The 17,851-nt window shown below is 39.2% G+C and overlaps 1 protein-coding gene across 1 annotated transcript in view; it reads left to right on the forward strand.

Moving 5' to 3' along the window:
* Positions 1 to 1,384: 1,384 nt before the first annotated feature.
* Positions 1,385 to 17,851, forward strand: part of LOC124163667 (heparan sulfate 2-O-sulfotransferase pipe) — a 213,338-nt gene continuing 196,871 nt past the window's right edge. Inside the window, exon 1 of the mRNA XM_046540728.1 lies at positions 1,385 to 2,567. Coding sequence (XP_046396684.1) covers positions 2,461 to 2,567 — 107 coding nt within the window. The 5' untranslated portion in view covers positions 1,385 to 2,460. The remainder of the gene's footprint in view (positions 2,568 to 17,851) is intronic.

Here is a 17,851-nt window from a genome sequence, read left to right on the forward strand (position 1 = left end):
CACTGCTGAAATGTTCTCTTAAACACCATACACAGCTAACCCCATCAATCCAACGAAGGGATGAAAGTATAAATAGGAAAGGACAAGGAAGGAGGGGGAATTTCGTTCAACAAAGCTACAACCGCCGCTTTTTTTCAACCCCCGATAGCACAGCGAAAACACCATACATGCGACAGGCGGGTTCTGCGCCGATAGGGTAACTGCACGTCCTCCGCACCACACGCTCAAGTAATTTCTGATTGTAAGTTGATAGTTTAAAGTGAGTAGCAATCTAATTAACTACACAGCTCAGTTGATTCTTCCGCCAAGTGAGAACTGCGGAGATAGCCAGAAAACTCGTAGATTGGCTTCAGTATTGCCATGTGTTAGCCTTTAAGCCGGTAAAAGAGAATTTTTGAAATACATTGTGGCTATAGAGTGAAATCGTGTGAAACATTACGTCCATTTCCATTCAAAACAAGAGAAGAAACATGCCGACTTCTGGAAGTGTTCTGATCCATGACAACGACCGTCATCTCAGCGCTGATGCAGCCCAACTGTTCCTGGAGCAATTTCAATGGGACATTTTCGATCACCCAATGTGCAATGCCGGCCTAGTGCCGTGTGAATCCCATCTTTACGCTGAAATGAAGATGTGGCTTGGAGGGAAGCGTTTTTAAACGGGCAATGAGCTTCAGGACAATGGCAACATTCATTTAAAGCCTTAGGCAGTAACATTTTATGAAGACGTTATTGTAAAGCTTGTCCATGGCCACGACCAATTCCTCGATCGCCGAGGCGATTATGTCGAAAGGACACCACAAGTGTAGTCAAGATTTACCGATGAAATAATTTTTAATCAATCATTTCGTCTCAGTTCATGACCCACCCGAGCTCTAAAAAAAGGCCCTCGTAGATTTTAAATAACCTTCACTTGATTCCAATATTCTGAACAAGACAACTTTTTCCAAAAGTTCTAACTAGGAAAAGGAAAGAGTAAGTGCAAGACAAGGCGGGTGAGTAATCTTACAGAGGAGACATATATTACGACGGTTTCGAGGCAGCAAGAGGATGACGTTTGGCTATCCTTTAAACACACATCTAAAAACAATCAATCCAAACGAACGGAGAAACGTGAATTATAAGGGAAGGAAGAAGGGTTCACGAACTCCTCGCTGGAGGGGAAGTTGGAGTGTGGTCAGGGAGAATGAGCAGCCGGTCGTGTTTTGTTATTTTGCGGGCGGGGAAGGAGACAGCTGGAGGAGGGGGGGATGAGGGGTGATCCCCACTCTGACACACTCCGCGCGCTTGTGAGCGGGTTATAGGACGGAGGAGGGGGTGGGGGAAGTGATAGCCCCTTCCCCCCTCTCCACACACTCGCCGCCCGGTCTTTCATTACTTTCCGTGCCGGAACGAGGGCAGACGGAGCGGCGTGGCTTCCTACGGACGGACAGGGAACACAGTCGAGCGCTTGGCCGCGTGAGAAACGGACGTGCCTGCTCCGAGACACTACTGAGAGCAACGAGAAAGGATAGCGCGGAGTTTCGAGTTCACGTTCGACCGGCTAGTGGAAGCGGACATTCCCGCCAACTACGAATCTCAACGTCCAGGTGGACGGCCCCGGTTCGATCCTCACCGGATTACTTTATCAACCCTAAAGCACAGCATTGAAAGTGTTGGCCCATTCCTCCTAGTTGTCCCAACAAGCACGGCAATTGATACCATAAATTTTTCTTTTCACAATACGTGAATAGACGCAAAAAACTGACCTTTATCAATTTTTCTTCCCACCCATAGGTGTAAACAAAAGAGTTTACTCAGTTTGCACATATATACGTGCAGAGATATAGTAAAAAGCTAAATCTGACCAGGAACGTACACACGTCCGTGTAGTTATCACAACAAGCTCACGTGGGACAGCACAAACATTTAACCACTCGGATAGGGAGGCGTGTCTCTCAAAATAGTTACGGAACCCTACTCCTTCTAGTGGGTGAAAAAAATCTAGGTGTTCGGTGTGAACTGAGACAGTTATCGTGACGGTCAACATTTTGCGGTTCGGATGTGGACACAAGCTTGAAGTGCAGTGCGTGTCTCAAGGCTCGTCTCCTATAAGCTGCAGAGGCGAAACATTCCGTCGGGTGGGCTGGGTTTGTTTATCTCGGAGCTATCGAGTGTATTCTCCGGAAGGCGTGGTTCTTTGGTGCATTGAAAAGCTTAGCGTTGCATAGGGTTTTGAAGAAACACGTCTACCTCCACTGTGGGCGTGGGAACCCTTCCAACGGTGACTTCAACGACCGATAGAGCATAACCATCTCCGACCGTAAAGAGACAAGACTACTCACCATTTCACCGAACTCACTGTTCGGCACAACGGACTCCTTTAACCACCGTGGCGGTCAAGGAGGCCTTGGAAGTGTGGTGACCCTAGGGACATCACTGGGAACTCTGTGATTTTCGTGGTCTACGAAACCGTCAGACATGGAAGCGGGCTACAAACCACAGACTACATTCCGCTGGACAGCGATGGACAACATCTTCAGGATCTGGAGAGGGGTGTTGGCAAGGAGGTTGCACGTTCCCAAAAGGTTGGTGGGATGATCCTTTGTATAATTAATAGTAGTGGGCGTAACTTTGTCGAAATCCTTTATCGTTGGTTTATATATGAAATAAAAACTTGGGTATTTCCACATGGTAATTTACTGTGACCGACCTTGGTTTTGTTAAAGAATAACATTATCACCTTTCGTTAATTTTCGTTACAGCGTAGTTTTGTTACCTTGATAATGTTACGCTGTAACGAAACCATGGTCAGTCAAACTAAAATATCATGTGAAAATAGCCAAGTTTTTATTTCGTTTATTCCTAGGATGATCCTTTGATTTTTTTCGTACCCCTCATGTGGCCAATTCGCTAACTTCTTTACCTCAGTTAACCTAAAGGAACAGGGAATTGATTGATCAATCAGAAAAAGCTTACTATGATCCTCATAAAAACGCAATTAGAAATTAATACTTCGGAACTAAATTTGATGGTTAACTAGGATAGGTACAACTTCATAGAAAATATAAAGTAGGACCAAATGAATTGAGAACTAGTGTGATATTACGCTGTTTAGGTTTAGAATGATATCAATGAGAGAATTATTTATTTTATACTCCTATGAATAAATTAAGTTAAAAATTATCATTTTACTTACTTAAACAGAAGTAATATATTCTAAGAGAAGTATCGGTAAATTTGATTTTCATCTGCCTGTAATTATTTCAGCGATGACTTTTAAAGTAATCCGCAGATCAGATGCATGGTATCTAAGTCAATCGCTAACTTTATGTGAGTAATCATTGTTATCTTCGTGGGTCCCAGCACTCAATCAATATAATTGGAGCCTTTATGTTGGTAGTGATTTTAATTACGGTATAAATCTATGTGATTAAATCAATAATTTTTCTTTACACCTATTTTTGATATTTTTTGCCTTTTTCAGTGTCATATATTTGGGTAGAGGTAGGGAAAGTAGAAATGATTTCCTCTGGTGATGATAGAATAGGTGGTGTGTAACGGATTTCCTTGGTATTTAGGGAGGATTATAAAATAACACAAAGTATTTGTCAAAGTGGTGTCGAATTTCTAGGACTTTTACTATGAATCAACCATTTTAGTTTATCCATTCTGCAAATTTTTATATTCTAATGCTTTAATTAAGATATTTTATGGCAACCATGACAAGTCATCCATAGTTTTCTGCAATTATTTTCATGCAACGGAACTTCAAAAATTTCCGCGATAATGCTGAAACCAATAATGAAATTTTCGGACTTCCTCTCGGGTTAGATACTCAATTGTCGTAAAGATTTCAAAGAGCGCGTTGCTCATTGCCTTCAGGGCAGTCTTAAGGCGAAGAGCAACGTGACGAGCTTCTTCCGTGATAAATTCATTACTCACATACGCCGGGAAAGTCTCTTCATGTATGCTAAAAACCGATAGTAACTTCGGGTGTTTGTCATCTCTCTTAACTACTAATCGACCAAATTCACCATGCTTTGAGTTATTATGGATAGCTACTAGACTAATCTGTTAGCATATGAAATATGCGTACTTCACCCTATAGGGGTTAATTCTTACATCATCTCCCTAGATTCCTCATGTATACACTTCAAGTACTCAGTTTTCATAATTTAATCGGCTATCATATTCAATTCTTTTCACACTTACTAAAATAAGTGAATCTCCACAAGCTTTTATTCCCAACTCTACTTTTAACCTACTATACGTATTCCTTACTCCTAGACAAATAGACGACACTGAAAGAGGAAAAAATTATCAAAAATAGGTGTAAAGAAAAATATGATGGTTTAATGATGTAACATTTACATCATTATTAAAATCACTGCCAACAAAAAGGCTCCAGTTATTTTGATCGAGTGCTAGGACTCACGAAGATACAAATGATTACCCACATAACGTAAGCGATTGACTTAGCTTACTTGTCTGTAGATCAGTTTTCAGGGCGTCGGAAGATACATTCAAAGTTTTTGTTGGGAGTTACAATGAACTGCCTTCATAGAATGTTGGATGCTAAAAGATCTAGAACGATAACTCCATAAGTCCTGGCGTAAGGATGGGTAAAAGGTTGCACAGACATCAAGAAAAAGTTTTTGCGGAGAAACACATCATTTTTCATACGCTTGACGTATCCTCCGCAGTGAGGTAATTTATAAGGCTTGGACGGATTTGAAGACAGCGATTCCTACATTTTTCGCCCTATGCACCCCGGCCATTTTTTTCGGTTGATCTTCAATATCTTCGACCCGTCTCGACAGTTCGTTGTGCCTAAAAAATACGTAACCACCCGCAGACAAATTATATTCAAGCTTTTTTGGGTAACCTATTCGGCACCATCTTCTCCAGATTAGACGTTAAAACGACTCATGACTAATCAAAGACAATCGTTAAATTATAGCCAAAATTTCATTTTTCATGAAAATCACTTGCAATATTATTGCTTCTAGGAGTAGGAAAGTATTTTCTACACTTTCTACCCCTTAGAAAACTCACCCGCGGTTTATATAGTCAGAGCAATTTTTCGGCGGCCTTTACTTCAGATTTAGTAAGAATAGTACAATATATGTAATTGATAGAAAGGAAAAGTATCAAATAGTAATAAAAATAGTTTTAAAAATTGCGTAAAATTAAAAAAAGGTCTAATTACCTACTAAGTCGAGAAAATGTAAATGCCACGAGTACCTACTACAATGGAAGTAAATAGTTATCATTGCATCGAATCGGTGGTTTTAAATGTAATGCCTCACTTTTATTACGTTTAATGCACTAAGAGACAAGGCAGCATAGGACAAGACCACGGAGTTAGTAGGCACTGCAGTTAGCAGGCAACGAGGCCATTAGCAGCTCTTCCCATCGCAGTTGTAGTAACCGAATAGTAACATCCACTAATTAATTCTTGAAACTATTTCCTTAACTTGATGGTCTTTAATGGACACGGCTGAAATCGTTGACAAGGCTTATCCATAAAAGATCCCAAGCAACGAAATGATAACTCCATCCGACTGAGGTGAATTGACTGTATAAACCATTTTCTTGCCCCCGAAAATATTACATCAGTTCAAGAGTATTAACGTTATATTTACAAAATAAACAATCATATATTTTCTTCAAATCTAGGACGAGCTCCCTCATCTGAAACCACCTCTTGGTATACCTAATTGTGTTCTACCTAAACCGAATTAACTGCATATTCTTGAATCATTTATGGATATACAGTTCCAAATCTTAATGTTAGGTCTGATTTAAAACAATTATAATGTATATAAGGCTGACATCAACCATCAAACACTATAAATAGTTCAATTTCACTAAGTTTCCTACCGGCCCCGACTTCTGCAGGATATTCCCATAGAACACAAGCACGGAGGTATATGCACGTTCGGACTTACAAAAAAAAGGAACTGTGGATGTGGATAGAATTGAAAGGAAATGAACTGGAAAGTGGTAACAGCAGGTATATGGGAGAGAAAGGGGAAGGAGGAAATTGAGAAAATTGCAAAACAAAAGATAATGGCGTAATTATCAAGGGCAAATATCCAGCTAAGAGTTTATGCTGTTGAAATAGGCGAGGGATAAAAGGGAAAGATGATGTAAGGAACTTACTCATTCAGGACATCAACATCAAATGCAATAAGAGATGTAAAAATTAGGATTTTTCTAAAATTTTACCGGTAACTAAAACCAACGTGCATTATCTCGTAGGCTTACACTCGTATTTCCTTTATTTCAGTATAGTGATCCAGAGAGGGCGTTAGGGATGAAAATTTACAGGGGTGTTGGGCAAAAAATGTATTTTATTGCAACCAATTCACCGTCATTGTTATTGCAGGAAGGGAAATCGAGATTGAGACGTTATCTCGAGGGACTTGCCTTTTCGTATTGACTGCGTAGGATAAAACATGATCCTTATCTTTCATTTGTATTGGTGTGAAAGATCATGCCTCTTTTTAACTCAACGATGTTTTTAATTTTATAATTTAATTTTTAATTTAATAATTTAATTTTTAAGTTTAAGTATTTTCTTAATTAATTCTGTAATATATTAAAAATATGTTAATTTATTAATGAATTCTTAAAAATGCAATATTATCTTCAAATATACTATCATAGCAGTGCGGATCTAAAACCATTTTGGAACTTAAAGTTTATAACCTAAAATCCTATTTGTTTTCAGTAGCCATAGTCGTCATTTCTAAGATAAAATGAAAATTTCAAAATTTAGAGAAATAGTTAGGTCGACTCCCGGTGAAACCTCTTAAAGAAACATGTGAAGGACAGAGACTTTACCGAAAACCATTTCCAGCACGAAAATCAGACGTTTGGGCCGTAAAAGGGGAGAGGACGATGTCCCGTAAATACCAAAAGCTTCGTAATGAGATAAAGAGAGCGAGAGACGGCCGGATTAATTAGCCTCGTTCCGACGGACGGATTTTTTTAAGGCTTCCGCTTGCCAGACGTCTCACGAAAGTATTTCTTCCGCACTTCGGGAGAACTATCAGCGGCACAACGTCCGGCCAGCAGAAATTACGAAGGAAAGAGGAGCGAAATCAAAGGAGGAATAAAAAAAAAACAAAGACAGCGAGTCAAGTCGAGCGCAAGGAATTAATGTTTACTACTAGACATTACTGCATACCAGTGGCGTAATCCCCTCCCCCAAAGCCTCAGAGATACAAAAAAAATATTTAAAACTATTGCCTAGTTTTGAAATTCAATAACTGCATCTGCTTAATGTTTAAGTGCCAAAATTATGTAAAATGTATATCCAGGCATGTCATTTTTCAAAAATTTTCCCGGACCCCCGTTGCCTAGGGTAGGGAGGGTTGCCACCCCAGGCCATCCTATCCCCCCCAAGGCATATTCCTAGTTACGCCAATGATGCATACTATACATTATATACATATACCTTATATTTTATTACATGCATTATATAATACCATACATTACTGCATTCTATACTAGATAGTACAATTGAAATTATTCTTTAATTTTTAAGAATTATCTAAGAATTTGCAACTGAAATAATTTTAAAATTATTGTAAAATTATATATTTAATAAATTGTACCTGTAAATAATTTATAAAATCATACGGATTATTAATTAATTATGTGCAATTATTGTGCACATATTTATTGTATAGATTATATTATTAACTACATAATTAAATAAATGTGGTTTTACAATAATATTGAAAATTATGTCTGCTTGGTGGAAGAATAGTTTTAAAATGGTTTTACCGAAAAATTATATAAAGTGCGAAACATGTATTCGCCACTTCAGGAAACTATAGCGGTACAACGTCCGGCCGACTGAAATTACGAAGGAAAAGGGGGGGCGAAATCAAACGAGGAATTGAGGAAAAAAAACAAACGAAGACAGCGAGTCAAGTCGAGCGCAAGGAATTAATGGCAACTTTCAAATACAGGAGCACAGTTTTTAATTACGCGACGGAAAAATATTTTTCCCGGCCTTCTCCTTTGTCTTCCTCCCCAGCTGACACAACTCCCGCATCGGAGCCGCTGCATCCATAATTGCAGTAATTTCGCGTACTGCATCGCATTTCAGGCATGGATGCACATAAATTGAGATCGCGTCGCACCAGATGGTGGAGGGGGAACGCAACCCTGTTATTCAATCTATAAGCATCGGGGGAAAAAACGTGGGAAATGAAGCTGGAAATAAAATATCAATGGAAATGAAACAAAACGATTTTCAAAGTGCCCATTGTTGAAGAGATTTTACGATGCCGATCCAAGATTTAAAAAAAATGCTTTAAGAGGATTTAATGGTAATAATAGTAGGTGATCGAAAGCTTGAGTTATTTGCACCCATATTTTATTAGAATTTACGTAGGGATGTATAAAATATTTCTTTCGTGTGTGGTATCTTTCAAGATTTAAAAGTAACATTAAACTCTAAATCGTTCAGCTTCGTTCATCAATACATTTTTGAAGAAATACTTTTTCTGGAAAAACGACTTTACATTTGACATCGGTTAAAGCAATTTTTTTACAACATGTCATAAAATAATATAATCGGACCCTTTTACCGTAAAAATAAGTTATGACGCACCTTATGTTACTTAAGTTGAAGCCAAGAGTAATGATTCAGTAAATGCATAGCTGAAGGCTACGTGCGCTGAATGGTATATAATAAAGATTATTAACATAGAATATTATTGACATTTGTAAAGGGGATTGTGTGATTTAAAATATTTAACTTGAAAGTCATGCGATCCAAATTGATCTCCTATGATATACAACATAGCCAAGTATTAAAAGAAACTTCGAGTCCCTAAGACGGATCTTTCTAGGTACACGATACCACTGGTACCTGTTGTGATTACGAATGGTCTCTCGGTGATCACGGCTTAACATACATTTCACTCGAACATACGAATTTTGAAGGTCATGGAACAGAACCATTACTTCTAGAACAAGCTTCCACCAAAAATTTAATGCAACTGGGATTCGAACCTGAGCCTTTAGGCTGACCAGCCAGCGTCCTAGCTACCAAACCAACCACATTCCTTTTCAAGCTTTCAAAATTCAAATCCATACGTTCACAGTATCTATTTTCATTTTGCTAATTAATAATTAAATTACACAATTATATACACCCGCGAGACAAGAATTGTTCCAAGAAAAACTTTGCTAATTACGTTCAGTCTGATGATTCTACAGGATCAGAAGTGGATTCTATTAACGTACTGTGCACCGAATTGATACTAAACGTGGGACATAAAGTCGTTGAAAAAATAAAGATTAATTTCATAAACTCGCTAATTGCAAAACAATTGAACCATGGTATCCGCTGATGCGACACCGGGGGAAATAAAATATGAAATGGCCAGCTTACACTCACGCTTTTCAACACGGAAAAATTGCGAGGTGCTGTTTTTTTAGTGATTGGGAAAATAGATAATTAAAATTGCTGACATGTAACATGAGGCAATCAAGCAAATATTAAACGCAGGATACGAGTTAATTATTCAAGTGGAAGGAACTATAATATTGAAAATTAAACACTGTAAATTTATAGGTTGGTATCTTTTAGCATGCATTTAATAAAAAGTTTAGCGTAACAATTTTACAACACTTCGAATGACAAGAATATTTCCCGGCAAATAATATAACGGGTTGTATTTTCATTTAAGCCAGTGAAATCCGTGGTGTGTTAAGATTTGTTTAATTTTTTTAAAAGTAGTTCAGCAATTCAATTTTGATCTCACGCGGATTGACTTTTTGAAATTCACTTCAACAATTTTGGAAGGTAGGACATCAAAACACGTAATTATAATCTTAACTGCACAAATAAAATGCATCTGTGCAAATAACTATCGATTCCTAACTTAAATATATTTGTATTGGAACAAAGAGGATATATTTACGACGGAAACGGGAAGTAAGGAGTTCATGTTTTAATTCATATGCACTCTTTGACTACTTACAAGTCATTCATTAAGATACCAAATAACAAAAAATTAAGAAAAAAGGAAGGGTGGAAAGTAACTCGGCGTCGACATTAGCCTGCTCTTAACGAAAGGCGCCAAGGGGACCGCGGCTTAACGTCCCATCCGACGGACGGAGTGCTGCGCTTGAAATGTTCTCCACACAACATTCAAGCAGGGATCGGGCAGTCTCTGAAAATTCTCTTCCACCGCCGGGATTTGAACCCGATCCCGCCGGGTGGAAAGCCAACACAACAACCCTATTCCCAAACTTCTTTCTTTAGAGCTGTAATCAGGTTCTTTAATCGGCACCTTACAAAAAAAGACAGATTTAACCTCCTCCCATCAATAGTCGAAAGTTAAAACACGAAATGGTCAAAAGTTAAAAAAAAACATAGAGTGTAACGACTAAAAAATAACTTTCAACCATTTCGTTATTTATAATCGGAAAACTTCGTGTTTTACATCATTCTTCTTAGGTTTTTTAGCACTTTACAAATATGCTATTTAGATTGAGATATTATGAGAAAGTAAAAAAAGTTCTATTAGAGGTTCTAGTTGCCTTCGTCGGGGGGAGGAAAGGGACGGGCGAACGGACCCGCCAGCTACCTGTGTCGGTCCCATACAGTTTTTTTGTCGGTCCTTTCCTCCCCTCCTTTGCTCGCGGCTCAGATACTTCGCGGGCCCGTGCGCCAACTTACGGTATACACACTATAGATTATGGTTAGATTCTTTCACAAAACGATCCCAGTATTCACGGGATCGACACTGGAGCTTCGCTTCCTCCCACTGAATCATACGTTTTGGTATGGGATTAGATTCCTGCATCGCTGAGGAGGATGGGCGAGTTACACATAGAAGCGTTGGAAAGAGTAATGGAGGAAATAACTCGGCGGGACGCCCGAGAAATATTTTCTGCCATTGTTCGCCGGAAAAAAACCGGCATTACATCAATAGCTATGCAAGTTGAAATACAAGGGACAATTTATTGTTTTTTATTGCCGATAGAGGCCCTCGTGAACTTGAGGAAGAAACTACGCCGACAGGCCCATTGTCAGTGGGAAAGGATGAGCTGAGGCGTGAGCTGTTTCGGTCAATGACTCAACCCTCAGCCCGTCAAAAATCGCAGCGTCACCGTTCTATGAAGAACACGATCAACCGAGTGACTTCGACGGCCAGGTGATTCCAATCAGAACCAGCATCCAAGTGTTTCGGCCGCGTCGTGAATCAATCATGTGGAACTGAAGAATCTGGGACGAATACGCCTTAACGGATAAATACAACTTGCATCGCGCGACGCCGACTTGAAATCGGAAACCTTCTCGGAATTTCCTATCCCATCTGAAAGCGGCCGCGGTTTCTTCTTCGACGCATGCAAAATTAAATCCTTCTAGAATTGCTTTCCATCCTTATTTACCGACCAAGTTCCACGAAATGCCTGCATGAGGAACTCAGAGGAAGGGGTTTAGGTTGCCATTCAATTCGATTCGAATTCCGACGGAAGTAAATCCGTGATTTCAAATAATGTAATCTATTCACGTTTAAAATACGCTGTCATTACGATCCTACGAAGTCTTCATTTAATATAGCCCGCCAAATCATCAACGTCGTAATATTTTCATCAATAAATCTTGAAACATACCTAACGAGTTAACGCACAGTTCATCATTAAGGAATACGTAAACGAACCTGAGAACTGACTCGCTAAAGATAGTACAGAAACTCCACAGGTCGCCAAGAAAAACTCCCATTCATTTTATGAAGATTACCCGCACTATGCATGGGTGCAAGTTTTGAAGGAAAATTTATCTGTCACGTGGTAAGTTGAGATATGGTCCCCTTGGGTGCCTTCCAACACGAGAAGACTGAAACTGAAGCAGGTTTTTTTCCCTACTTTTCGCTCACTACCTACTATTGCAAGGCAAAATCATCTTGCAAACGCACCCCTGGATATTTTTAGAGCATATGCAAATAAATGGTAGTAAGATCTCTCATCAAACGCCTTATGATTCGAATTACGGATTATACTTTGCACTTTGGTGAAGGCTAGACCTTAGCAATCGGTATTAATTCTAAGTTAATGACACCTCAAAAATACGGATGTTCGGATTTTGAAATGTTTCGCATGAGAAAGTAAAAGGAAGATGCTATTTCGCACTCGTCCTTGAATACGCAGCGATCGCATGGGATCCGGTGCAGAAAGACTTAATCCGCGGACTGAATAAAACGCAACGGAAGGCTGCGTGTTTCGTCAAAACTGCTGCGGGCGTGCAGACAGCGCCACCCAGATGTTAGGTGAATTAGGCTGGGAGCCGCTGGAGACTCGGAGGCTGCACGCTAGGCTTAGATTTCTTGAACAATTGAGAATCCATATCTTTCAGAGGGACACGGAGAGCATAATATTAGAGCCGCACTATATTTCCAGGGCCGATAGAAGGGATAAATTAAGAGAGATTTTTTGCCGAACGGATAGATATGGAAATTCGTTTTTCCCCCGAACCATAAATAAACGCTAGTCCCAACTTCGTTAGAGCACTTCATTTTTATGTGTAAACGGCTGGTGTCCTAATACCCCCTGCCACACGCCTTTTAGGCGGCCTGCGGGGTATTATGTAGATACCTCTTCGTCCATCGGATGGGACATTAATCCGAGGTAAATTTGTTATCTTTCGCTAAGAGTGCAATAACTCGACGCCAGATTTTCCTTCCGTGATACCTTGCCTTACCTTAGTGCGCAAATGCACTCTGTCACTTGCTTCATCTAAATATGCAGTACTATCAGAGTATGAATACAAGAAAGAATCCGCAAAGCATTTATAAAAATTAAAAGTTTTACTTAGCTTGCATTGAACAAAGGACCTTGATAGCAATCACGTGCACTGATGCACAGAGGTACGCCCATGCGAACATGCCCTACGATAACGAATCGCTAGCATTCAACGTGATTCGTATCCTAATATCTCAATTCCCGGTAATACCTCTGCTGCTCAGATACCTCTGCTATCAATAGCTTTCCGTTCGTTAGATTCATCTAAAATTCGCTTTGAAGAAGGGTTGCTGGGAGGTTTCAGATTTAATGAAAGTCAAGAGAAGATACTATAACTACTGAATACGAATTTGAGACTCTAGACCAAAATCAGGGAGGTATTAGAGCTTACATCATTACATTTAATACAGCCTACCTGAGTAATAAATTCACCAATAAATCTTGAGACATACCAAACGATTTAATGCCGTGTTTATCGTTAAAGATGAGGTTAACGAACTTGAGGACTGACTCTTTTAAGATAGCACAGAAACCCCGGTCGCCAAGAAAATCTGCAATGCATTTGAGAAAAGGCAGTAAAGGGGACTCTACATTGTGACTGCGATTACATAGGTTCTCTAAGAGGAGGAGAATGACTTCATGCTGTCTCTGGGCCTTATGAATGCATTTTAGGTCGAACAAATCTTAAGTATTTTATGTAAGGAGAAATAATCGGGATACAGGTTGTTCAAGCCGTATTCGCAAATACGCTAAAATCATCACCCACAAGTTGAAGAAAGAATCGCGGGAGCTGGAAGCGTGAAATAAACGTGATGCAGGTATTCTTAAAAGCTAAAAACATTAAGAATACAAATATGCTGAGAAGTAGAACCTTAGCTTGAGGCGTGCTATAACAGGAAGAATCTGAGAACTGCCAGAGTATTGCCTTACCAAACTGGTGGCCCCGATCCAAATTCCAGAGCTGATGGATAAAGTGACCTCAACACTGTTAGTGAGTTTTGAAGAGGTTACATGATTAAAGTACCTCGTCCTTCCGCCAGGACTTTAAACTACGGTTAAAAGCAGACTAATGCCAGCTGCGGACATCCCCCTTTCTTCCAGCCGCACCCTATAATATAATCCGAGTCTCCGGTATGCGCGCGAAAGCTTGAGAATACATTTACGATGAGCCTTCGCAGCTAAAACATTATTAGCACTAAACTGATCGAATACGGCACTCCCGACAGGAGGATTCCGGAACTATTAAATGCGTGCATCATTCGATGAGCGGACAAGCCATACATGATAACCCTACCTAATTAGGATAAAGTAGAAAGTGCGCACCTAACGCACGGTGACTAAGAACACATTTTCTTTTCCCTTCCGCGGAATAAACAAACACGGCTCGAGCAAGCGTTTCCAAGATCGCCATTCTCACCAGACTTCTTCGTTCCGAGTAGGCCGGTTTTTCCAACGGGAGCGGAATATATGTGCGGCAGCTCAGGATCTTCCATGGTGAGAAACGAAAGAATTCGCCCAATTGAAATGAACGTGGGCGGAGTGGAAGAGAAATTATGCCGGCGGTCGGATCTGCTGGCAAGCGAATCTGGGCTGTCGACGAGAGACCCACAAGAGATATCGGCCAATGGGCTGAGGTCACGGAGAATTATGGGAAGAGAGTCGAAGGGGACATTTATTTTCGGTATTTTTCATGACATTTATTTTGGAGTCCCACCAAATGGCATAACATGAGGCCAGTTGAATTGCTTGTCTATTAACCTAACAAAACGTGTGGACAAATTTTTGAATAAGAGAAAATAAATGAATGACTACGTAAAATGCTAAAGAAAAACGAAAATATTCAGAAAAAGAGTAAAATATTGGAGCAAAATGCATTAAAAAAAAGATCAATGTAAAAGATAAAATTAATAAATTATTTGCAACGAAACAAACAGCACAAAATTAAAATATAAAAAATAAGAACGTAGTGAACTTAATACCTTCAGCGCAGACGATTGGTAACTTTTTGACACTTGGGTTCAACTCCACACTCGCGAGCTTATTCCATTCCAATGCAGTGAGGAAAGGTGAAAGGTTTACATCCATTGCATAATGTGACTCAAAATCCACATATTAATATCTAGTGAAAATGGTTCAATTAATAATACGTCAAGTTGGTAACGAATATCACTTTAAATTAAGTTGGGTATACACAGCCTCAAATCATTACAGTGAAATTCACACTATATGACTGGCGAAACAAAAATTATGAAAGACAGGTTATTTTCCAGCAAAAATAATTATTTTTCTCGACTACGTTGTCAACCAGACTTCCATTGAAATTTTTTACGGTGGACTTTTTTTTCACGGTTTCCTTACTTCTTTCCTTGACATATTTTTCTTCGATAATCCGCCAAGATTTTTTCCCCGCAATCTTTATACAGGAATATATATAAAAATAAGCCTAAAATTATTAACCTAGCCTGAGTGGATAATGCGCTCTCAAGGTACGTGGATGACCAAGGAGGGGAGTTTTCCTCGGAATAGTGTACGAGGTCGCGATCAAGGGATTTTCCGAGTGGAAAATAAGATAAAAGGCTATGCCATCCAGAACCTAACCCATTAGGAGATGAAATAAAAAATACTATGAGAAAATCACTTTAGAAAGTACTTTGAAAAAACAGCGAGAGAAGTGGTCAACGTTTTCTTCCGTCTAGGCAAGTCTGAGATTAGTTTTACGGGGCAATCTAATCTCAACTGTAGAAGAGAATAACATCTAGAATTTATAGTGTCGCGTCCACTCCACAAAAAATAAAGGTCATTTCTATAACAAATCTCGAGCCAAAGGTAATGCACGCATTCATTTATGGCCAACTATGTGCATAAAAGCCATACTAAATGGGAGTTAATTCAAACAGTAAATGCAGTTGATGGAATGTGAGGCGGATGTTACATAGATTTGTTTGAGAGAGTATGAAGTGCACGAATAACAGGATTTTCAATTCCATTTAAGCAAGTAGTTCGCAGTATTTGCGAAATCTTCCACGGATGATAAAGGAGAACTAATTTCATTCGGCAGTTTAGGAGCATGACATACTTTCTCCAGAATGCAAAAATTAATATCTGTTAAGCTCAAGACTTGATAGGGCCGTACGTAACCTTTTTCTTTGCCATCATTTACAATATATTCGGAAACAACACGCATGTGAATCAAATGTTCGACTAAATTAGGGAGGATTACTATGTTATAAATTAAAAATATATTTATCTGGGTATTTAAATAAGCAGGTCAAATACGTATTTGATGCGTTTCTCACACCGTGTACGAGGCATTGAACGATTTCTAACAGTAAGCTATTTATTTCTTGGGGGCGTAAAAACAAGCCAAACTTTCCGCCACTCTAAGATGCAGATTTAAAGTTTAAATGAGATCTTTATCATATATGTCACCGGGCTTTTTCCAAGAACTTGTCACGATTATAACTGGCATCTTGAGTGATAGTAAAGGGATCAATACAATGCTCAAGTTTCCTGTTCCCACTAACAAGTAAAAATACGGCTGATAATAGGGCACATATTGGCAAATATTTCAACATATCTCCTTAACTTCAAGTTACGGCGGGGAACCAAACAAATAAGTACACGAACTCTAATCCACCGCAGTGATAAGTGGTCCTATATATACAATGTCATTATAAGCACATATATAAAATCAATATATTTTTAGGGTATTCGTTATAACACAAACGTTTCTTTAAACACTCTTCCCTTTATTAGCGGGAGTTGAAAAATCAACTGCCAAAATTCGCTTGCTGATTAATCCCATCTTCCACTAGGTTCTTATAAATTAATACATAAGTATAGATACTATTTCAACATCCATCTTCTAATCAGTTACCGATACCGATATACCGATATACTGTGGCCAAATTACAGACACAAACCGCAAACTTATTGTGAAGAATGCTAAATAATACTATCATTGCCGACCTCGTTGGCGGCGAAGTATAGTGCTATCCAGGGTATGGTTGTATGAACACGTGTGATTGTTAAATTTGTTGAAAATCCCTATCTAAAATTCCAATATGTGTTGTTTTCGGTGGTATGGGAATAAAAAAATAAATATGTAAACGGCGGTAGAAAAGCTAATCTAAGACTGATAACTACACAACATTTAGAAAAATACAGCATTGCTGAAATTCTACACAATATTTAGAAAAATACAGCATTGCTGGAATACTTTATATTTTGAATAGTGGATGCAAGTGTGGATTGAGACGGAATACTGAGTTGGAAAGCTAAATAGGGTAGACATGAAAGCGGAATCAGGCGTATAATATCGGGAAGGAGTACGCAAATGCTCTCCGTGGAGACGGCGAGACGCCAGCGGTTCCGCAGAGGAGATTCCTCGCCCATGATGATGAGTGGGCAACGGGAAGAGTAGGATGGGAGACTGCTTCATAAGGAATGTCGGACATGGAAGCCCGAAGTGGGAGCGCCGTTCTTCGAGGAAATGTTTTCCTGCGATAGCCGAAGATGGGGAGAAAAAAAATGTGGAGATAAATTAACAATCAATATAAGTTGACTTAAGGGTGGAATTAGAGACGTAGCAATTGGGGGATGGGTTCCGCGTCAAAATCCTAAAAGCTATTAAAAGAGGCGCCAAAAACGAGTGATATGGCCTCAATGAATAAAACAAATACTTTATTTGAATAAATACTCGCACAAAATTACTGTTATTGAGTCCTAAAAATCACGCTTTCAACATCGAAAATCATAAAATTTTCCTCTTTACCCAGGGCTGTTTTCCATAAACCACGAAATCTGCGGTTAATCCCCCCATTTCAAAATCCTGGCTACGCATCTAGGTGAAAGGTGATATTAGGAGGACCTCTTTAATAGGTAACATAATCACAGACACAACACTATTGTATGTTCCACAAACTTTTAATGATCTGACCCAGGTTACCCACACTATACACTATTTCATAATTCAAGGTATGTGAATTGCATTCCAGGGCGAATTTCTTTTTCCTAGGCAACGCCTTACATTTGAGAATTTCTATCATGTTTTAAGTTTTTTTTCAAGGGCACCTTTTGAGAATGACATGGT

Source organism: Ischnura elegans, chromosome 8 (assembly GCF_921293095.1).
Source record: "Ischnura elegans chromosome 8, ioIscEleg1.1, whole genome shotgun sequence".
NCBI lineage: Eukaryota > Metazoa > Arthropoda > Insecta > Odonata > Coenagrionidae > Ischnura > Ischnura elegans.